Genomic DNA, 14,983 nt, shown 5'->3' with positions numbered 1-14,983 from the left:
GGGTAAGGAACAAGGGTGATTGGTGGGATCTTACCTAATGTGCACAGTCTGAGGGTGTTCAGCACCACCCCTGGGTGAAGGGCTCAACTATAACTTGGACTTTACCTTGGAAATACAAACAATGTAACTTAAACATTTATACCCTGATATAATCTGAATTAAACAAAAAGAAAATATAAATCTTGAATCTTATTTAATGCATAGATAATTAACCTAAATTTAGGTTTCTCTTACTACTTTTATTTAAAATTGTATTGAGGTCCTAGTGTGATGAGAGTTAAATATAAGACATACAGATCAGAAAGAAAGATATAAAACTATGCATTTGAAGATGGCTTGATTCTCTCAGCCAAAACAAACCAAACACCCGACCCCCACCAAACAGAAGACCCTCTTCCTGGATCTAAGTGCTACTACAGTGCCTTCTAGTGGTTTACATTGTAGCAGATGAGGTAGTCAGACTTGGCTTCAGATGCCAAGTGGTCCTCAAAATAATACCTTTCTTACAGTTGTACATATTGACAATTCAAATATGCATTGATAGGTTGGCAGTACAGTACTTAGACAAAAGGGAGTTCTAACTTAATAATAACTTAATAGTTAAACTATTATCATCATCCGGTCTTCCTTCTCCCCTTCTTCTCCAAGCTACTTTAAAGAATACTTTATGCAGATTGCCTTCACTGACCTTTCCTTTCCCCTTCAGACTTGTATTCTCCTGAAGCTACTTTTTTGAGTCATTTTCTGAGTACGCTGTCCTTGGACATGTTTTTAATACATCTGTTATAATAGGTAGAACATAGCTCTGTCATTCTTAAAACTTCCAAGTCCTACCTTGTTTATTTACACCCCCACCCCGCTGATATTATCAACCTTCAAAACAATGTTCCTTTAGCATTTTGTCTGAACTGTAAAATATAATTCCCACTACTTTTCTGAAAACATCCTGTTCTTTCCTTTTGCTAGAGGATAAAAATAGAGCTCATTAACGTAGTTCATCTCTGCCTGCCTGTCTGCCAGCTGCATACCTCTACAGCCTCATCACTCATCTGTCCCTACTTTGCTTTGTAGTGTCATCCTCCTTATATTCCCTATCCCTCTCCATAATGCAGCGCCATCAGGTCATTTCAGACACTCCCCCTTTTTTTAAATTATTATTTTTTTAAGTATCAAAAATAGACAACTAATATTTATAAATAAAAGTAAAAGATAATTTCAAAAAACAGATAATGCTAAATCTTACAGACAATAGAAAAAGAAGAAATACATCAAAATCATTCTACTTGATCTGGGTACACCTGATATTAAAGTTGGAGAAAATATATTGTTATACAGGAGAAATTACAAACATAGTCACTTATAAATGGAGATACAATATCCTAAACAACATATTAACATGTTGTTAAAAACTAATGTTTAAGTAATATACTTTGGTCAAAATTAAAACCAGTTTATGTGAAGATTAGTCACTATTTTCTTTTCTTTTCATTTTTTTCCTTTTCCTTTCCCTCAGCCCTTCCCTCCTTCTCTGTTTGCTCTCCCCTTCCCCCATGCCCCACCATGTCAATAATTGTCAGACATCCTTTTAAATTATTTGATAGTGTATTTGCCCAACATTACATGGTGAGTCCTTGAGAACAAGGAATGTTCCATTGTTCCATTATTTTTATTTTTGGCATCTGGCACAATTACTAATAAGCAACTGGCATTAAAATATTTTGAGTGACTGAATAAGTGAATAGATCATCATTTTTTTTATTGTTAAATCATAGCTGTGTACATTAGTGCAATCAAGGGGTACAATGTGCTCGTTTTATATACAATCTGAAACATTCTCATCAAACTGTTCAACGCAGCCTTCATGGTATTTTCCTAGTTATTCTATGTAGACATTTGTATTCTACCTTTAGTAAGTTTCACCTGTACGCATTCTAAGATGCACAGTAGGTGTGGCCCCACCCATCACCTTTCCTCCACCCTAACCTCCCCCCTCCCTTCCCCTTCCTTGGCCCCTTCCCCAAAGTCTTGGCCATACTTGGGCTATAGCCTTCATGTGAAAACCACAATTTAGCTTTATAGTAGGGCTGAGTACATTGGATACTTTTTCTTCCATTCCTGAGATACTTTGCAAAGAAGAATATGTTCCAGCTCCATCTATGTAAACATGAAAGAGGTAAAGTCTCCATCTTTCTTGAAGGCTGCATAATATTCCGTGGTATACATGTGCCACAATTTGCTAGTCCATTCGTGGGTTGATGGGCACTTGGGCTTTTTCCATTACTTAGCAATTACGTATTGGGCTGCAATAAACATTCTGGTACAGATGTCTTTGTTATGTTGTGATTTTTGGTCTTCTGGGTATAACCCTAGTAAAGGAATTATAGAATCGAATGACAGGTCTATTTTTAGGTCTCTAAGTATTTTCCAAACATCCTTCCAGAAGGAACGTATTAGTGTGCATTCCCAAAAGCAGTGTAGAAGTGTGCCCTTTTCTCCGCATCCATGCCAACATCTCTGTTTTTTTGGGATTTTGTTATGTGGGCTACTCTTACTGGGGTTAGGTGATATCTCAGAGTAGTTTTGATTTGTATTTCTCTGATGATTAAGGATGATGAGCTTTTTTTCGTGTGTTTGTAGATTGTGTGTCTGTCTTCGTTACAGAAGTTTCATTTCAAGTCCCTTGCCCACCCTGAGATAGGATCACGTGTTCTTTTCTTGCTAATACGTTTGAGTTCTCTATGGATTCTGGTTATTAGACCTTTATTGGAGGTATAACCTCCAAATATTTTCTCCCATTCTGAGGGCTGTCTGCTTGCTTTACTTACTGTATTCTTGGCTGTGCAGCAGCTTTTTAGTTTGATCAGGTCCAAGTAGTGTATTTTTGATACTGCTTCAATTGCCTGGGAAGTCCTCCTCATAAAATATTCACCAGCCTGATTCCTTCAAGAGTTTTCCCTGCACTTTCTTCAAGTATTTTTATAGTTTCATGTCTTAAGTTTAAATTTTTTATCCAGTCAGAGTCTATCTTAGTTAATGGTGAAAGGTGTGGGTCCAGTTTCAATCTTCTACAGGTTGGCAGCCAGTTCACCCAGCACCATTGGTTAAATAGGGAATCTTTTCCCCACTGGATGTTTTTAATTGGCTTGTCAAAGACCAAATAATGGCAAGTAGGTGGATTCATCTCTTGGTTCTCTATACTGTTCCAGACATCCAATTCTCTGTTTTCGTGCCAATACCATGCTGTTTTGATCACTATCGATTTATACTACAGTCTCAGGTCTGGTAGCGTGATTCCTCCTGCTTTATTTTTATTGCTGAGTAATGTTTTGGCTATTCGAGTTTTTTTCTAATTCCATATAAAACAAAGTATTGTTTTTTAAAGCTCTTTAAAATATGACAATGGAGCTTTAATAGGAATTGCATTAAAATTATATATTGCTTTGGGTAGTATGGACATTTTAACAATGTTGATTCTTCTCAGCCATGAGCATGGTATGTTTTTCCATTCGTTAAAATCTTCAGCTATTTCTTTTCTTAAAGTTTCATACTTCTCTTTGTAGAGATCTTTCACATCCTTTGTTAGGTATACTCCCAAATATTTCATCTTCTTCGGCACTACTGTGAAAGGAATAGAATCTTTGACTGTTTTTTCAGCTTGGTTATTGTTGGTATATATAAAGGCTACAGATTTATGAGTGTTGATTTTGTACCCTGAGACATTGCTGTATTCCTTGATCACTTCTAAAAGTTTTGTAGTAGAATCCCTAGTGTTTTTCAGATATACGATCATGTCATCTGCGAGGAGTGAAAGTTTGATCTGCTCTGAGCCTATGTGGATACCCTTGATCGCCTTTTCTTCCCTAATTGCAATGGCTAAAACTTCCATTACAATGTTAAAGAGCAATGGAGACAATGGGCAACCTTGTCTGGTTCCTGATCTAAGTGGAAATGATTTCAATTTAACTCCATTCAATACTATATTGGCTGTGGGTTTGCTGTAGGTGGCCTCTATTAGTTTAAGAAATGTCCCTTCTATACCAATTTTCTTAAGTGTTCTGATCATGAAGGGATGCTGGATATTATCAAAAGCTTTTTCTGCATCAACTGAAAGAATCATGTGGTCCTTATTTTTTAGTTTGTTTATGTGCTGAATTACATTTATAGATTTATGTATATTGAACCAGACTTGAGAGCCTGGGATAAATCCCACTTGGTCATGGTGTATAATTTTTTTGATGTGTTGTTGGATTCTGTTTGTTAGGATCTTATTGAGTATTTTTGCATCAATATTCATTAGTGATATTGGTCTATAATTTTCTTTTCTTGTTGGGTCTTTCCCTGGTTTGGGGAACAAGGTGATGTTTGCTTCATAGAATGTGTTGGGTAATATTCCTTCTTTTTCTATATTTTGGAAGAGGTTTAGTAATATAGGTACTAGTTCTTGTTTAAAGGTTTGGTAGAATTCTGACGTAAAGCCATCTGGTCCTGGGTTTTTCGTTTTAGGGAGATTTTGTATAGTTGATGCTATTTTAGAACTTGATATAGGCCTGTTCAACATTTCACTTCATTCTGGCTAAGTCTTGGTAGGTGGCATACTTCCAGGTATTGGTCGATTTCTTTCTGATTTTCATATTTCTGAGAGTAGAGTTTCTTGTAGTATTTGTTAAGGACTTTTTGAATTTCTGAGGTGTCTGTTGTTATATCATCATTAGCATTTCTGATTGATGAAATTAGAGATTTTACTCTTTTTTTTTTCCTGGTTATGTTGGCCAAAGGTTTATCTATTTTATTGATCTTTTCAAAAAACTAACTTTTGGATTTATTGATCTGTTGTATAATTCTTTTGTTTTCAATTTCGTTTAATTCTGCTCTGATTTTGGTTATTTCTTTTCTTCTGCTGGGTTTGGGGTGGGAGTGTTCTTCCTTCTCCAGTTGCTTGAGATGTCCCATTAAGTTATTAACTTCCTCTCTTTCCATTTTCTTGAGGAAGGCTTGCAGTGCTACAAATTTCCCTCTTAGGACTGCCTTTGCAGTATCCCAGAGGTTCTGGTAATTCGTGTATTTATTGTTTTGATCCAAAAAATTGGTGATTTCTTTCTTAATCTCATCTATAACCCATCTATCCTTCAGCATAAGGTTGTTTAGCTTCCATGTTTTTGTATGGTATGTAGGTTCCTGTTGTTATTCAGTTCAACTTTTATTCCATGATGGTCTGAGAAGCTGCAATGAATAATTTCAATTTTTTTAAATTTGCTGAGGTTAGATTTGTATCCTAGGATGTGGTTGATTTTGGAGTATGTTCCATGGGCTGATGAGAAGAATGTGTATTCAGTTTTGTTGGGATGAAATGTTCTGTAGATGTCTGTTAAGTCCAGATCATGAATGGTTAAGTTAAATCTAAAATTTCATTTCTTAGCTTCTTTTTGCAGGATCTATCCAGGACTGCTAAAGGGGTGTTAAAATCTCCAACTACTATGGAACTGGAGGAAATCAAGTTGCTCATGTCTGTTAGAGTTTCTCTTATAAATTGAGGTGCGTTCTGGTTTGGTGCATAAATATAAATAATTGTAATGTCATCATATTGAGTATTACCTTTAGCAAGTATGAAGTGTCCATCCTTATCCTTCCTTATTTGGGTTGGTTTAAAGCCTGTTGCGTCTGTGAATAGGATTGCAACCCCTGCTTTTTTCTGCTTTCCATTTGCCTGGAGTATTGATGACCATCCCTTCACCTTGAGTCTGTATTTGTCTTTTAATATAAGAAAAGATTCTTGTATGCAGCAGATATCTGGCTTGAGTTTTTGTATCCAGTCAGCCAACCTGTGCCTGTTTAGAGGACAATTTAAACCATTCACATTAACTGAGAATATTGATACGTCTTTCGAGAGTCCGGTGGACATTTTTAATCCTTTTGCGACTGATGAAGTTGGAATTTGATCAAATTTTCTGGGTAGGTTTACTTTTGTGATGGAGGATTACGCTGGTCTTTATGGAGGATAGGTCTGAGAATATACTGGAGAGCTGGTTTAGTTATGGAAAATTTCTTCAACATGTGAATGTCATTGAAGTATTTAATTTCTCTGTCATAAATGAAGCTCACTTTAGCTGGGTACAGGATGCTGGGTTGAAAGTTATTTTGTTTTAGGAGATTAAAAATCGACCATCCTCTTCTAGCTTGAAAGGTTTCAGCAGAGAGATCTGCAGTTATTCTAATATTCTTCCCCTTGTAGGTGATGGTTTTGTTTCGTCTGGCTGCTTTCAGAATTTTCTCCATATTAACTTTAGTGAAATTGATTATGATGTGTCTGGGGGATGTGTTATTTGGGTTGAGTCATGCTGGAGTTCTGAAACTGTCTGCTATCTGAATTTCAGAATCACTTGGCATGTCTGAAAAGTTCTCCTTCATAATCCCATGGAGAAGAGACACTGTGCCTTGTGAAGCCACTTCATCTCTTTTGTGGATTCCTATAAGACGAATATTGGTTTTCTTCGAATCATCCCCGAGCTCTCTGAGAGAGTGATCTTCTTTTCCCCTCCATTTCTCTTCCTGTCTGAGAGTTTGGGAGCATTCAAAAGCTTTGTCTTCAATGTCAGAAATCCTTTCTTCTTCTTGCTCCTTTCTGTTACTGAGGGAGTTTACTCTGTTTCTCAGATCTTTGAGGGCTGCAACTTCTTGTCTGAATGTGTCAAAATCTTTGGTCATTTGGTCTTTGAATTCATTGAATTCTTGAGATATCTTTTGGGTTACTGCTTGGAATTCTAATTCAATCTTACTTGCTATCCAGATTCTGAATTCGATTTCTGACATCTCAGCTATTTGTTTGTGCATGGGATCTTGTGCTGTGTCTCCCCATTGATCCTTGGGGGGAGTTGATCTACTCTGATTATTCATATTGCCAGAGTTTTTCTGTTGATTTCGCCTCATGATTGCTTTTCACCGTTGCCTCTGGCCATCCTCAGGGTTGGGGAGGTGTCTCTCCAAGATTAGACCCCAGCGGGATCACTCTATTGTTGCTGGATCTTTGTAGGGATTGACCCTGTGTAGTTCCTCTGGGTCTGCCCCAGCTATGGAGTTCTCATTGTGGAATAAGCTCTGGAGTTGTGACACACCCAGATCCAGCAACAGGGCGGGAGGTGGTGTGCACAGTTCTGGGAGTGCCTGGCACCCAGTGACTTTGGCACAGAGAGCCCAAGGCTCCAGCATTCTCTGGCCAGGAGAAGGGCTCTGTGCAGAGGCAGGGAGGGCTCCAGAGGGCACGTGGCTGCCAGAGTCTCTGGCCAGATGAGCGAGCCAGTGAAGAGGCAGGGAGGGTAGGGAGGGAGGACGTGGGGTTGCGTGGCTCCCACAGTTCCCTGTCGGGGTGTACGGAGGCCCGTTGGGGTGGGTCGTGGGTCAGCCATCATGGCACAGCTCTTATGGAGGTCTGGGCAGCCCCCGTCCTAGGAGTTTGAGCTTGCTATGAGCTGTGACAAACCACAGCACTCTACCCAGGGCAACAGCCCTGGGCTCTAGTGTGCCAAAACTGGTCTCAGTCTGTCCCTGAAGGTTAAGGCTGTAAGGCAGATCAGTCCCCGCCTTCAGGGTGTTCAGTCACTAGGTTACTAGCTTCTGCACAATCCTTGCTCTGGGACATGAGGGCGGAGCTTGCCGGGGCAGTTCTCTCACAATGGCTCCATGCAGCCCACAGCCGAACACTATTAGCGCCGTCCGGCTCAGCAGCTCAGTCTAGGGCTGTAGACAATGCCCAAAATTCTCTGCAGTCCTGCTCAAGCTCTCCCCAAGGCAGTTCAACTGAGTGCCAAGTCTAAAAACACCAAAACAGTTCACAGGTAAGGCCTTTCTGGTTTGCAGTCTCACTGCTTCTTGCACTTAATGGCTGCTGGCAGGATTAGGTCAATCACACACACGCAAGCACTTGACAGTTTTCCACTGTTTTTGTCCTCCTCTTGGGGTCCAGAAGTCTCTTGCTGACTCTCTGTCTCCTCAAAGGGATGATTATGGGCAGATCCCACCAGCTAGAGATGCCTGGAGTCTTATCTCCCCAGATTCACCGTGCCCAGTTGCAGGGAAGCTATTACTCAGCCGCATTTTTCTCCACCCCACTGGATTGGTTTCCTAGATCATCATTATTAACCTGGAAGATTTTTAATTCATAAGAATAGTTATTGGTTTGGGTAATTAATTTTAAGCTTTAGTCTTAAAGTACATCAAATTTTTGACTTTCCTTTAGGTTCCTTATCATTATTACATAAAACCTCATTCTTCTCTTGAAAAACTGATGAAGTAGAATATTTATATTTTGTGCTTCTATAAATTTTAGGATAATTAATGTCTGAGACTACCAACAACTTACAATATTTTTGTGAGAACAATGATTACATTGTAAATATATTTGGTTCCAGAAATGCTTAGCACATCACAATTTTCCACTAGGCTAATGTCTTTAAAATTCCCAGTGTATGAGAAATGGATTGTTTGTTCTAGAAACTAGCTGCTGAAATCCTCTCAAGTCACTTTAAAATTCTGTTCAGGTTGTTTTTGTTCAAATGTAGTTGTCTAGTTGTTTTTACCTAACGTTCTATAAGACAGTTTGTTTAGAGCAACATATCTGATGTTACCATGATTATATGTGGTCCAAATTGTTTTACTTCTTAGATGGAGAGAGGTTCCATAAACACCAATTGAGTTCTTTATGTATACATAATGAAAAAATCTTCAATATATTATTGTTATATGTGATTTGAAAAGCTTGTTATGTCTTTTTCTATCAAAATGAACCTTCATTAAACTTTTTTAGTAATCTGTCATGGTTATAATAGATAGAAAAGATACTTTAAACATAAAAGAGGATTATACATGATTGTATCTAAATATGGCTAGATTAATATTAAAAACATTATAAAATGTCTGCACATTCAATTTATAAAGCAATTTTTAGCTTTCCTTATCTGTATTCTCAGTATGAAGTAAATTGTATTAAAAATAAAAGTATAATGAAATCTGTTTTATTTATCATCTTTCTAGTCAATACCTGGTGAGTAATGAATTTAATTTATACAGTAGTTTCCTAGATGGCAAGAACCATGCAGTTTCTCTCTGCTTTCCTTGCAGTTTACAAATATAATTAATAGTCATATTCTTCCAACATATTTTCCTTGTTAGTTTTTTTCCTTCTATATAGTGCATACTTTTTGTACAGTGTTGTTTTAATAGGCATTCAATAGTTGGCAACTAATTTATTACATTTATTTAGCTATTCTTTATGATTTCTTTATTGCTATTCAGGAAATATTAGCCTTAAATCATGGATTTTTTTTTCTTCTTAAACTGGTTAGAAACTTCATGTTCATTTTATGGAAAATTATAGTAGGGAAAATAATATGGATACTTTTAAAAAACTTAGTATGCATTCACTTTTTATCTTGAAACATTTGTTGAAAATCACTGTGTGTTAAATATATGCACTATATAGGCACTGTTATTGTTGAATAACATTGCATTTTGTTGCAAAAATAACATTGCAATAAAAGAAGAGATATAAAATGGACTCTACTTTCTGGATCTTTAAGCAAGCACTGTAGAAAGGGTAACACTGTTAAATAGTGTCTAAAGATTATATTGTGATTTTTAATGAGCAACCTTAGTCTGGAAATAAGAAAATAAAGATTATTTCTGCTACCAACTTTCTGAGTGTGTGTGTTTGGCCAACCCACCTCACTTGACCTCAAGTTTTTTTTTATCTATTAAACAAGAGATTGAATTTAATGTTCTTGTTAATTTTCTGAATTTTTAATTTTCTAATTCTAATGAAAATTCTCAACTTTTCTGATTCTCAAATTTTCTGAGTCTAGAGAAAATTTTTAGAAAATGACACAGAAAACTTAATATTTACAAGTAAATACATGACTTTAATATATACAAAAGATAGAGAAGTATTGACAGAATACTGGCTTTGCAGATGTGCATGGAGTTAGTTAAAAAGTCTTTAGAGAAAATGTTGTGCAAACTTTTGAAAGCTTAGAAAGTGGGATAACAAGTCAGTGAGGGGGCAAGAGGAGCGTGTCAGTAGGATATAAAGTATGTACAGGTGGCAGTCAGTCGAAGGCGATGACATGCAGATTTGACCTGACTGAAGTAGAACGTTCATATGGAGAATAATGAGAAATGAGGCTTTTGAGACTATGAAGAAAAGAAGGGGTCAGTTAATGAAGTGCCTTGAAAGTCATGCTAAGAAGTTTAGATTTGATGTTTAGTGATGGGTGACCACTGAATGCTTTTGAGCTGGGGAATCAAAGAATGAAATGTGTCTGAGAAAAATATTATAGTTGCTTTTAATAAGAGGAAATTAGAGCAGAGAGCTTAAAAATTTTATGGAGAGATCACCTTAGTAAGAGTGTACCAGAAGATGAGCTGGTTTTGATAGGAAAAGCCTTGGCTTACTATCTAGGTTAGTTGGATTTCTAGTCAATGTAGTTAAAAGATAGCCTTATGGGCTTGAGGGCAAGAATATATAGAATTTAATATCTTGCTGCAGAGCCCCTAAGTATTATTCTCTTTAGTTTCTTACATATCAGATATAACAGTGCAAAGAATAAAAAAATGTTAGATTATTGAATTTTTAGTCAGATCCAAACTTTTCAGGAAACACATGGTATTTTAAAACATTTTTCAAACCTCATACATGTTCTATAATAGTTGCTATGTTATGCATTGTCAGCTCATAGATTATTTGTTGATGTTGTTGATGTTGGCTATTTTGTACTTATATGTAGGTATTTCACATGTGAATTAATAACATAATGAATCATTTCATGTGAATTCATTAGGCTTATTTAAACATTAGCCCTCATGGTCATGCAGCTATAAAATTTTAGCAGCAGCTATAAAATTTTTTATAAAATCATTTCATAATTTCATGTGAATTCATTAGGCTTATTTAAACATTAGCCCTCATGGTCATGCAGCTATAAAATTTTACATTGATGGCTTTTCCATGGATATGGTTGAAAAGGTGAACCTTTTTGTTGTTGTTGTTGAGACAGAGTCTCATTATGTCACTCTTGGTAGAGTGCCATGGTGTCACAGCTGACAGCAACTCAAACTCTTGGGCTTAAGTGATTCTCTTACCTCAGCCTCCCAAGTAGCTGGGACTACAGGTGCCCGCTACAATACTCAGCTATTTTTTGTTGAAGTTGTCATTGTTGTTTAGCTGACCCACGTCAGGTTTGAACCTGCCACCCTTGGTGTATGTGGCTGGTGCCATAATCACTGTGCTATGGGTGCTGAGCCAGAAAAGGATGAACCTTTTAAATGACTGTTTTCTTTCTTCCAATCTAGTCTTTCCTAGCACTGGTGAACTTATTATCCTATCCTGCTGTTTATGAACTGACAGGCAATCAAGATCTTCCTAATAAAGCAGAATATTCTCTTCGGGAAGTCCCAACATGTGTCGTTGTAAGTCATTTTCTTTGATTCATTCTCTTTTATAAATGCTACTGTTTGAAGATGGTAGTAAGAATGCAGTTTGATAATAAAAATAAAAGAAATATTATTTAATGGCTATACAGACTTATTTTTAAGTTTTACCCACAGGTTATCAGCTTTTCTATTTCTATTTATTATTATTATTTTACTAAATCATAGCTGTGTACATTAATGCGATCATGGGGCACTATCACTGGTTTTATAGACCATTTGACATTTTCATCACACTGGTTAACATAGCCTTCCTGGCATTGTCTTAGTTATTGTGTTAAGACATTTATATTCTACATTTAGCAGGTTTCACATGTACTCTTGTAAGATGCACCATAGTTGTATCACCATTGGTGTAATCCCACCAATCACCCTCCCTCCACCCATTCCCCCTGCTTCCCCATATTCTTAGGTTACAACTGAGTTATAGCTTTCATATGAAAGCCATAAATTAGTTTCATAGCAGGGATGAGTACATTGGATACTTTTTCTTCCATTCTTGAGATACTTTACTAAGAAGAATATGTTCCAGCTCCATCCATGTAAACATGAAAGAGGTAAAGTCTCCATCTTTCTTTAAGGCTGCATAATATTCCATGGTGTACATATACCACAATTTATTAATCCATTCGTGAATCGATGGGCACTTGGGCTTTTTCCATGACTTAGCAATTATGAATTGGGCTGCAATAAACATTCTGGTACAAATATCTTTGTTATAATGTGATTTTTGGTCTTCTGGGTATATACCTAGTAGAGGAATTATAGGACTGAATGGCAGATCTATTTTTAGATCTCTAAGTGTTCTCCAAACATCTTTCCAAAAGGAATGTATTAATTTGCATTCCCACCAGCAGGTTATCAGCTTTTAAATAATCTATGAATAAGACCTTTGATCCAGATCACCAAACAGTCCCAACACCTATCAGAATATAAAGCAAACTTTTCCCAGGTTAGAAGGAAAGAGATTTTGCATTAATAAGAGTGAATGTATGAATGATATTTAAATGATTCATTATGTTATTAATCATACCAGTGCTGTTCTTTCATTGGCTAAGATAATAAATAAATGAATGAATAAATTGTATCCAAGGGAGCCAACACATTTTCTGCTTATATTTATTTAAATGAACTACATATTATTGTCTTACGAGGACATAGATATAAAATTATTCAATTGGGACTTATATTTATACTCACAGATGAGTAATTTACTTTAGTCATTCAGGAATATTTAGTTCCTTATCTTTGAGAATGTTTATGAATTAAACACACATAAACATTTGTATATATGCATATAAGAGTTAGCAAATAATTACTTGATACTGAAATTTTATTATTAATCATTATTTCTATTTTCTGGTCACTTTATTCTATGTGTTATTGTTTTAATAAACATAGTTTTGTCCTTTTGAATAACTTTAGCCCTTGGTATTCCTAAACACTTGGATTTTTAAAAAGTTCATCTACTTTCATAAGTTTTTGGTAACTTATATGAAGTGAAATATACAAAGCGCTTTTATTATTTAACACTAATTTAGATCCTCTTATCTTTTCCTTGAAGTGTTTCAATTGCATCTTCTGCTTACTTGTTTTTGGCACTTTTCTTCAGTATAGATGTACATCGGCATTGTGGGTTTGGTTCAAGATTGACTCAGTAAAGTGAGGATCACATCACAATAAAACGAGTCACAGGGCGGCGCCTGTGGCTCAGTGAGTAGGGCGCCGGCCCCATATGCCAAGGGTGGTGGGTTTGGACCCAGCCCCAGCCAAACTGCAACAGAAAAATAGCCGGGCGTTGTGGCACGCACCTGTAGTCCCAGCTGCTCCGGAGGCTGAGGCAAGAGAATCGCGTAAGCCCAAGAGTTAGAGGTTGCTGTGAGCCGTGTGACGCCACGGCACTCTACCCGAGGGCGGTACAGTGAGACTCTGTCTCTACAAAAAAAAAAAAAAAGTCACAAATATTTTGGTTCTTCAATATGTATAAAAGATACGTTTATACTATAAACATTATATATATAGTCTATTAAGTGAGAAATAGCATTATACTTTTAAAAACCTGTACATGTTGCTTAATTTAAAAAGTATTACTGAAAAATGCTAATGATCATCCAAGCCTTCAGCAAATCATAATCTTTTTGCTGGTGTAGGGTCTTGTTTCAATATTGATGGCTGCTGACTCATCAGGGTGTTGGTTGCTGAAGTTTGTAATGGCTATGGCAATTTCTGAAAATAATAGAACAATGAAGTTCACTTCATCGATCAACTCTTCCTTTCATGAAAGACTTTTCTGTAGCATGAAAGGCTTTTTGATAGTATTTTATCTATAGTAAAAGTTCTTTCCGAATTAAAGTTCCTCCTTTCAAATCCTGTTGCGGCTTTATCAACTAAGTTTATGTAATAAAAGTCTAACTTTTTACTTGTCTTTTCAGCAGTGCTCACTATATCTTAACCAGGAGTAGATTGTATCTCAAGAAATTGCTTTCTTTGTTTATTTGTAACAAGCAACTACTCACCTGTTTAAGTTTGATCATGAGATTGCAGCAATTCAGTCACATCTTTAACATCCACTTCTAATTTTAGTTGTTTTGCTTTCTACCACATCTTTAGTTACTTCTTCTTCCACTTGACGTCTTGAAGTTCTTTAAGGACATCGATGAATGTTGGAATCAGCTTTTTTCATGCTCCTGTTAAGGTTGAAAGTTTTACCACCTCCCAAGAACCATGGATATTCTTAACGATATCTAGATTTTCCACAAGGTTTCAATTTACTTTGCCCAGATCCATGAGAGGAATCAGTATGTATAGGTTAGTGCTGTATGAAATTCATTTCTTTAGTAATAGGACTTAAAAGTCAAAGTTACTGCTCAATTTATGGGATACAAAATGGCTGTTCCATTAGCAGGCACACAAATAATAAAAAAAAAAACTCCTTGTACCTCTGCATCAAAGCTCTTAGGTGACCAAGTGAATTGCTAATGAGTAGTGATATTTTGAAAGGAATCTTTTTGTTCTGAGCACCAGGTCTTAACAGTGAGCTTAAAAGATTTGGTAAACTATACTGCGAACAGATCTACTGTTATCGGTCTTTTTTGTTCATTTATAGAGCATGGGCAGAGTAGAGTCATTATAATTCTTCGTGGCTCTAGGATTTTTGGAATGGGTATATATAAGCATTGGTTTTAACTTAAAGTCACCAACTGGACTAGCCCCTAACAAAGGAGTTAGCCTTTCTCTGAAGCTTTGGAGCCTTGAAGCCAGGCATTGACTTCTCTCTAGCTATGAAAGTCCTAGTTGCCATCTTTTCCCAGTAAAAGGCTATTTGACTGCATTGGAAATAAGTGATTTAGTGTAGCCACCTTTACCCTTTCCTCACCTAGATCTTCTGGATAACTTGGTGCAGCTGTTACATCAGCTCTTGCTGCTTCACCTTGCACTTTCATGTTATGTAGCCAGTTATGTAGCACGCTTCTTTTATTAAACCTCTTGAACCAGTCTCTGCTAGCTT

At 36.6% G+C, this 14,983-nt stretch overlaps 1 protein-coding gene across 1 annotated transcript in view; it reads left to right on the top strand.

Moving 5' to 3' along the window:
• Positions 1–14,983, top strand: part of TBC1D32 (TBC1 domain family member 32) — a 270,218-nt gene that overhangs the window by 97,533 nt on the left and 157,702 nt on the right. Inside the window, exon 21 of the mRNA XM_053592345.1 lies at positions 11,338–11,454. Coding sequence (XP_053448320.1) covers positions 11,338–11,454 — 117 coding nt within the window. The remainder of the gene's footprint in view (positions 1–11,337; positions 11,455–14,983) is intronic.

The sequence above is a fragment of the Nycticebus coucang genome, chromosome 5, assembly GCF_027406575.1.
Source record: "Nycticebus coucang isolate mNycCou1 chromosome 5, mNycCou1.pri, whole genome shotgun sequence".
Lineage (NCBI taxonomy): Eukaryota > Metazoa > Chordata > Mammalia > Primates > Lorisidae > Nycticebus > Nycticebus coucang.
The sequence above is the reverse complement of the archived record's forward strand: the minus strand, read 5'-3'. Positions and strand labels throughout refer to the sequence as shown.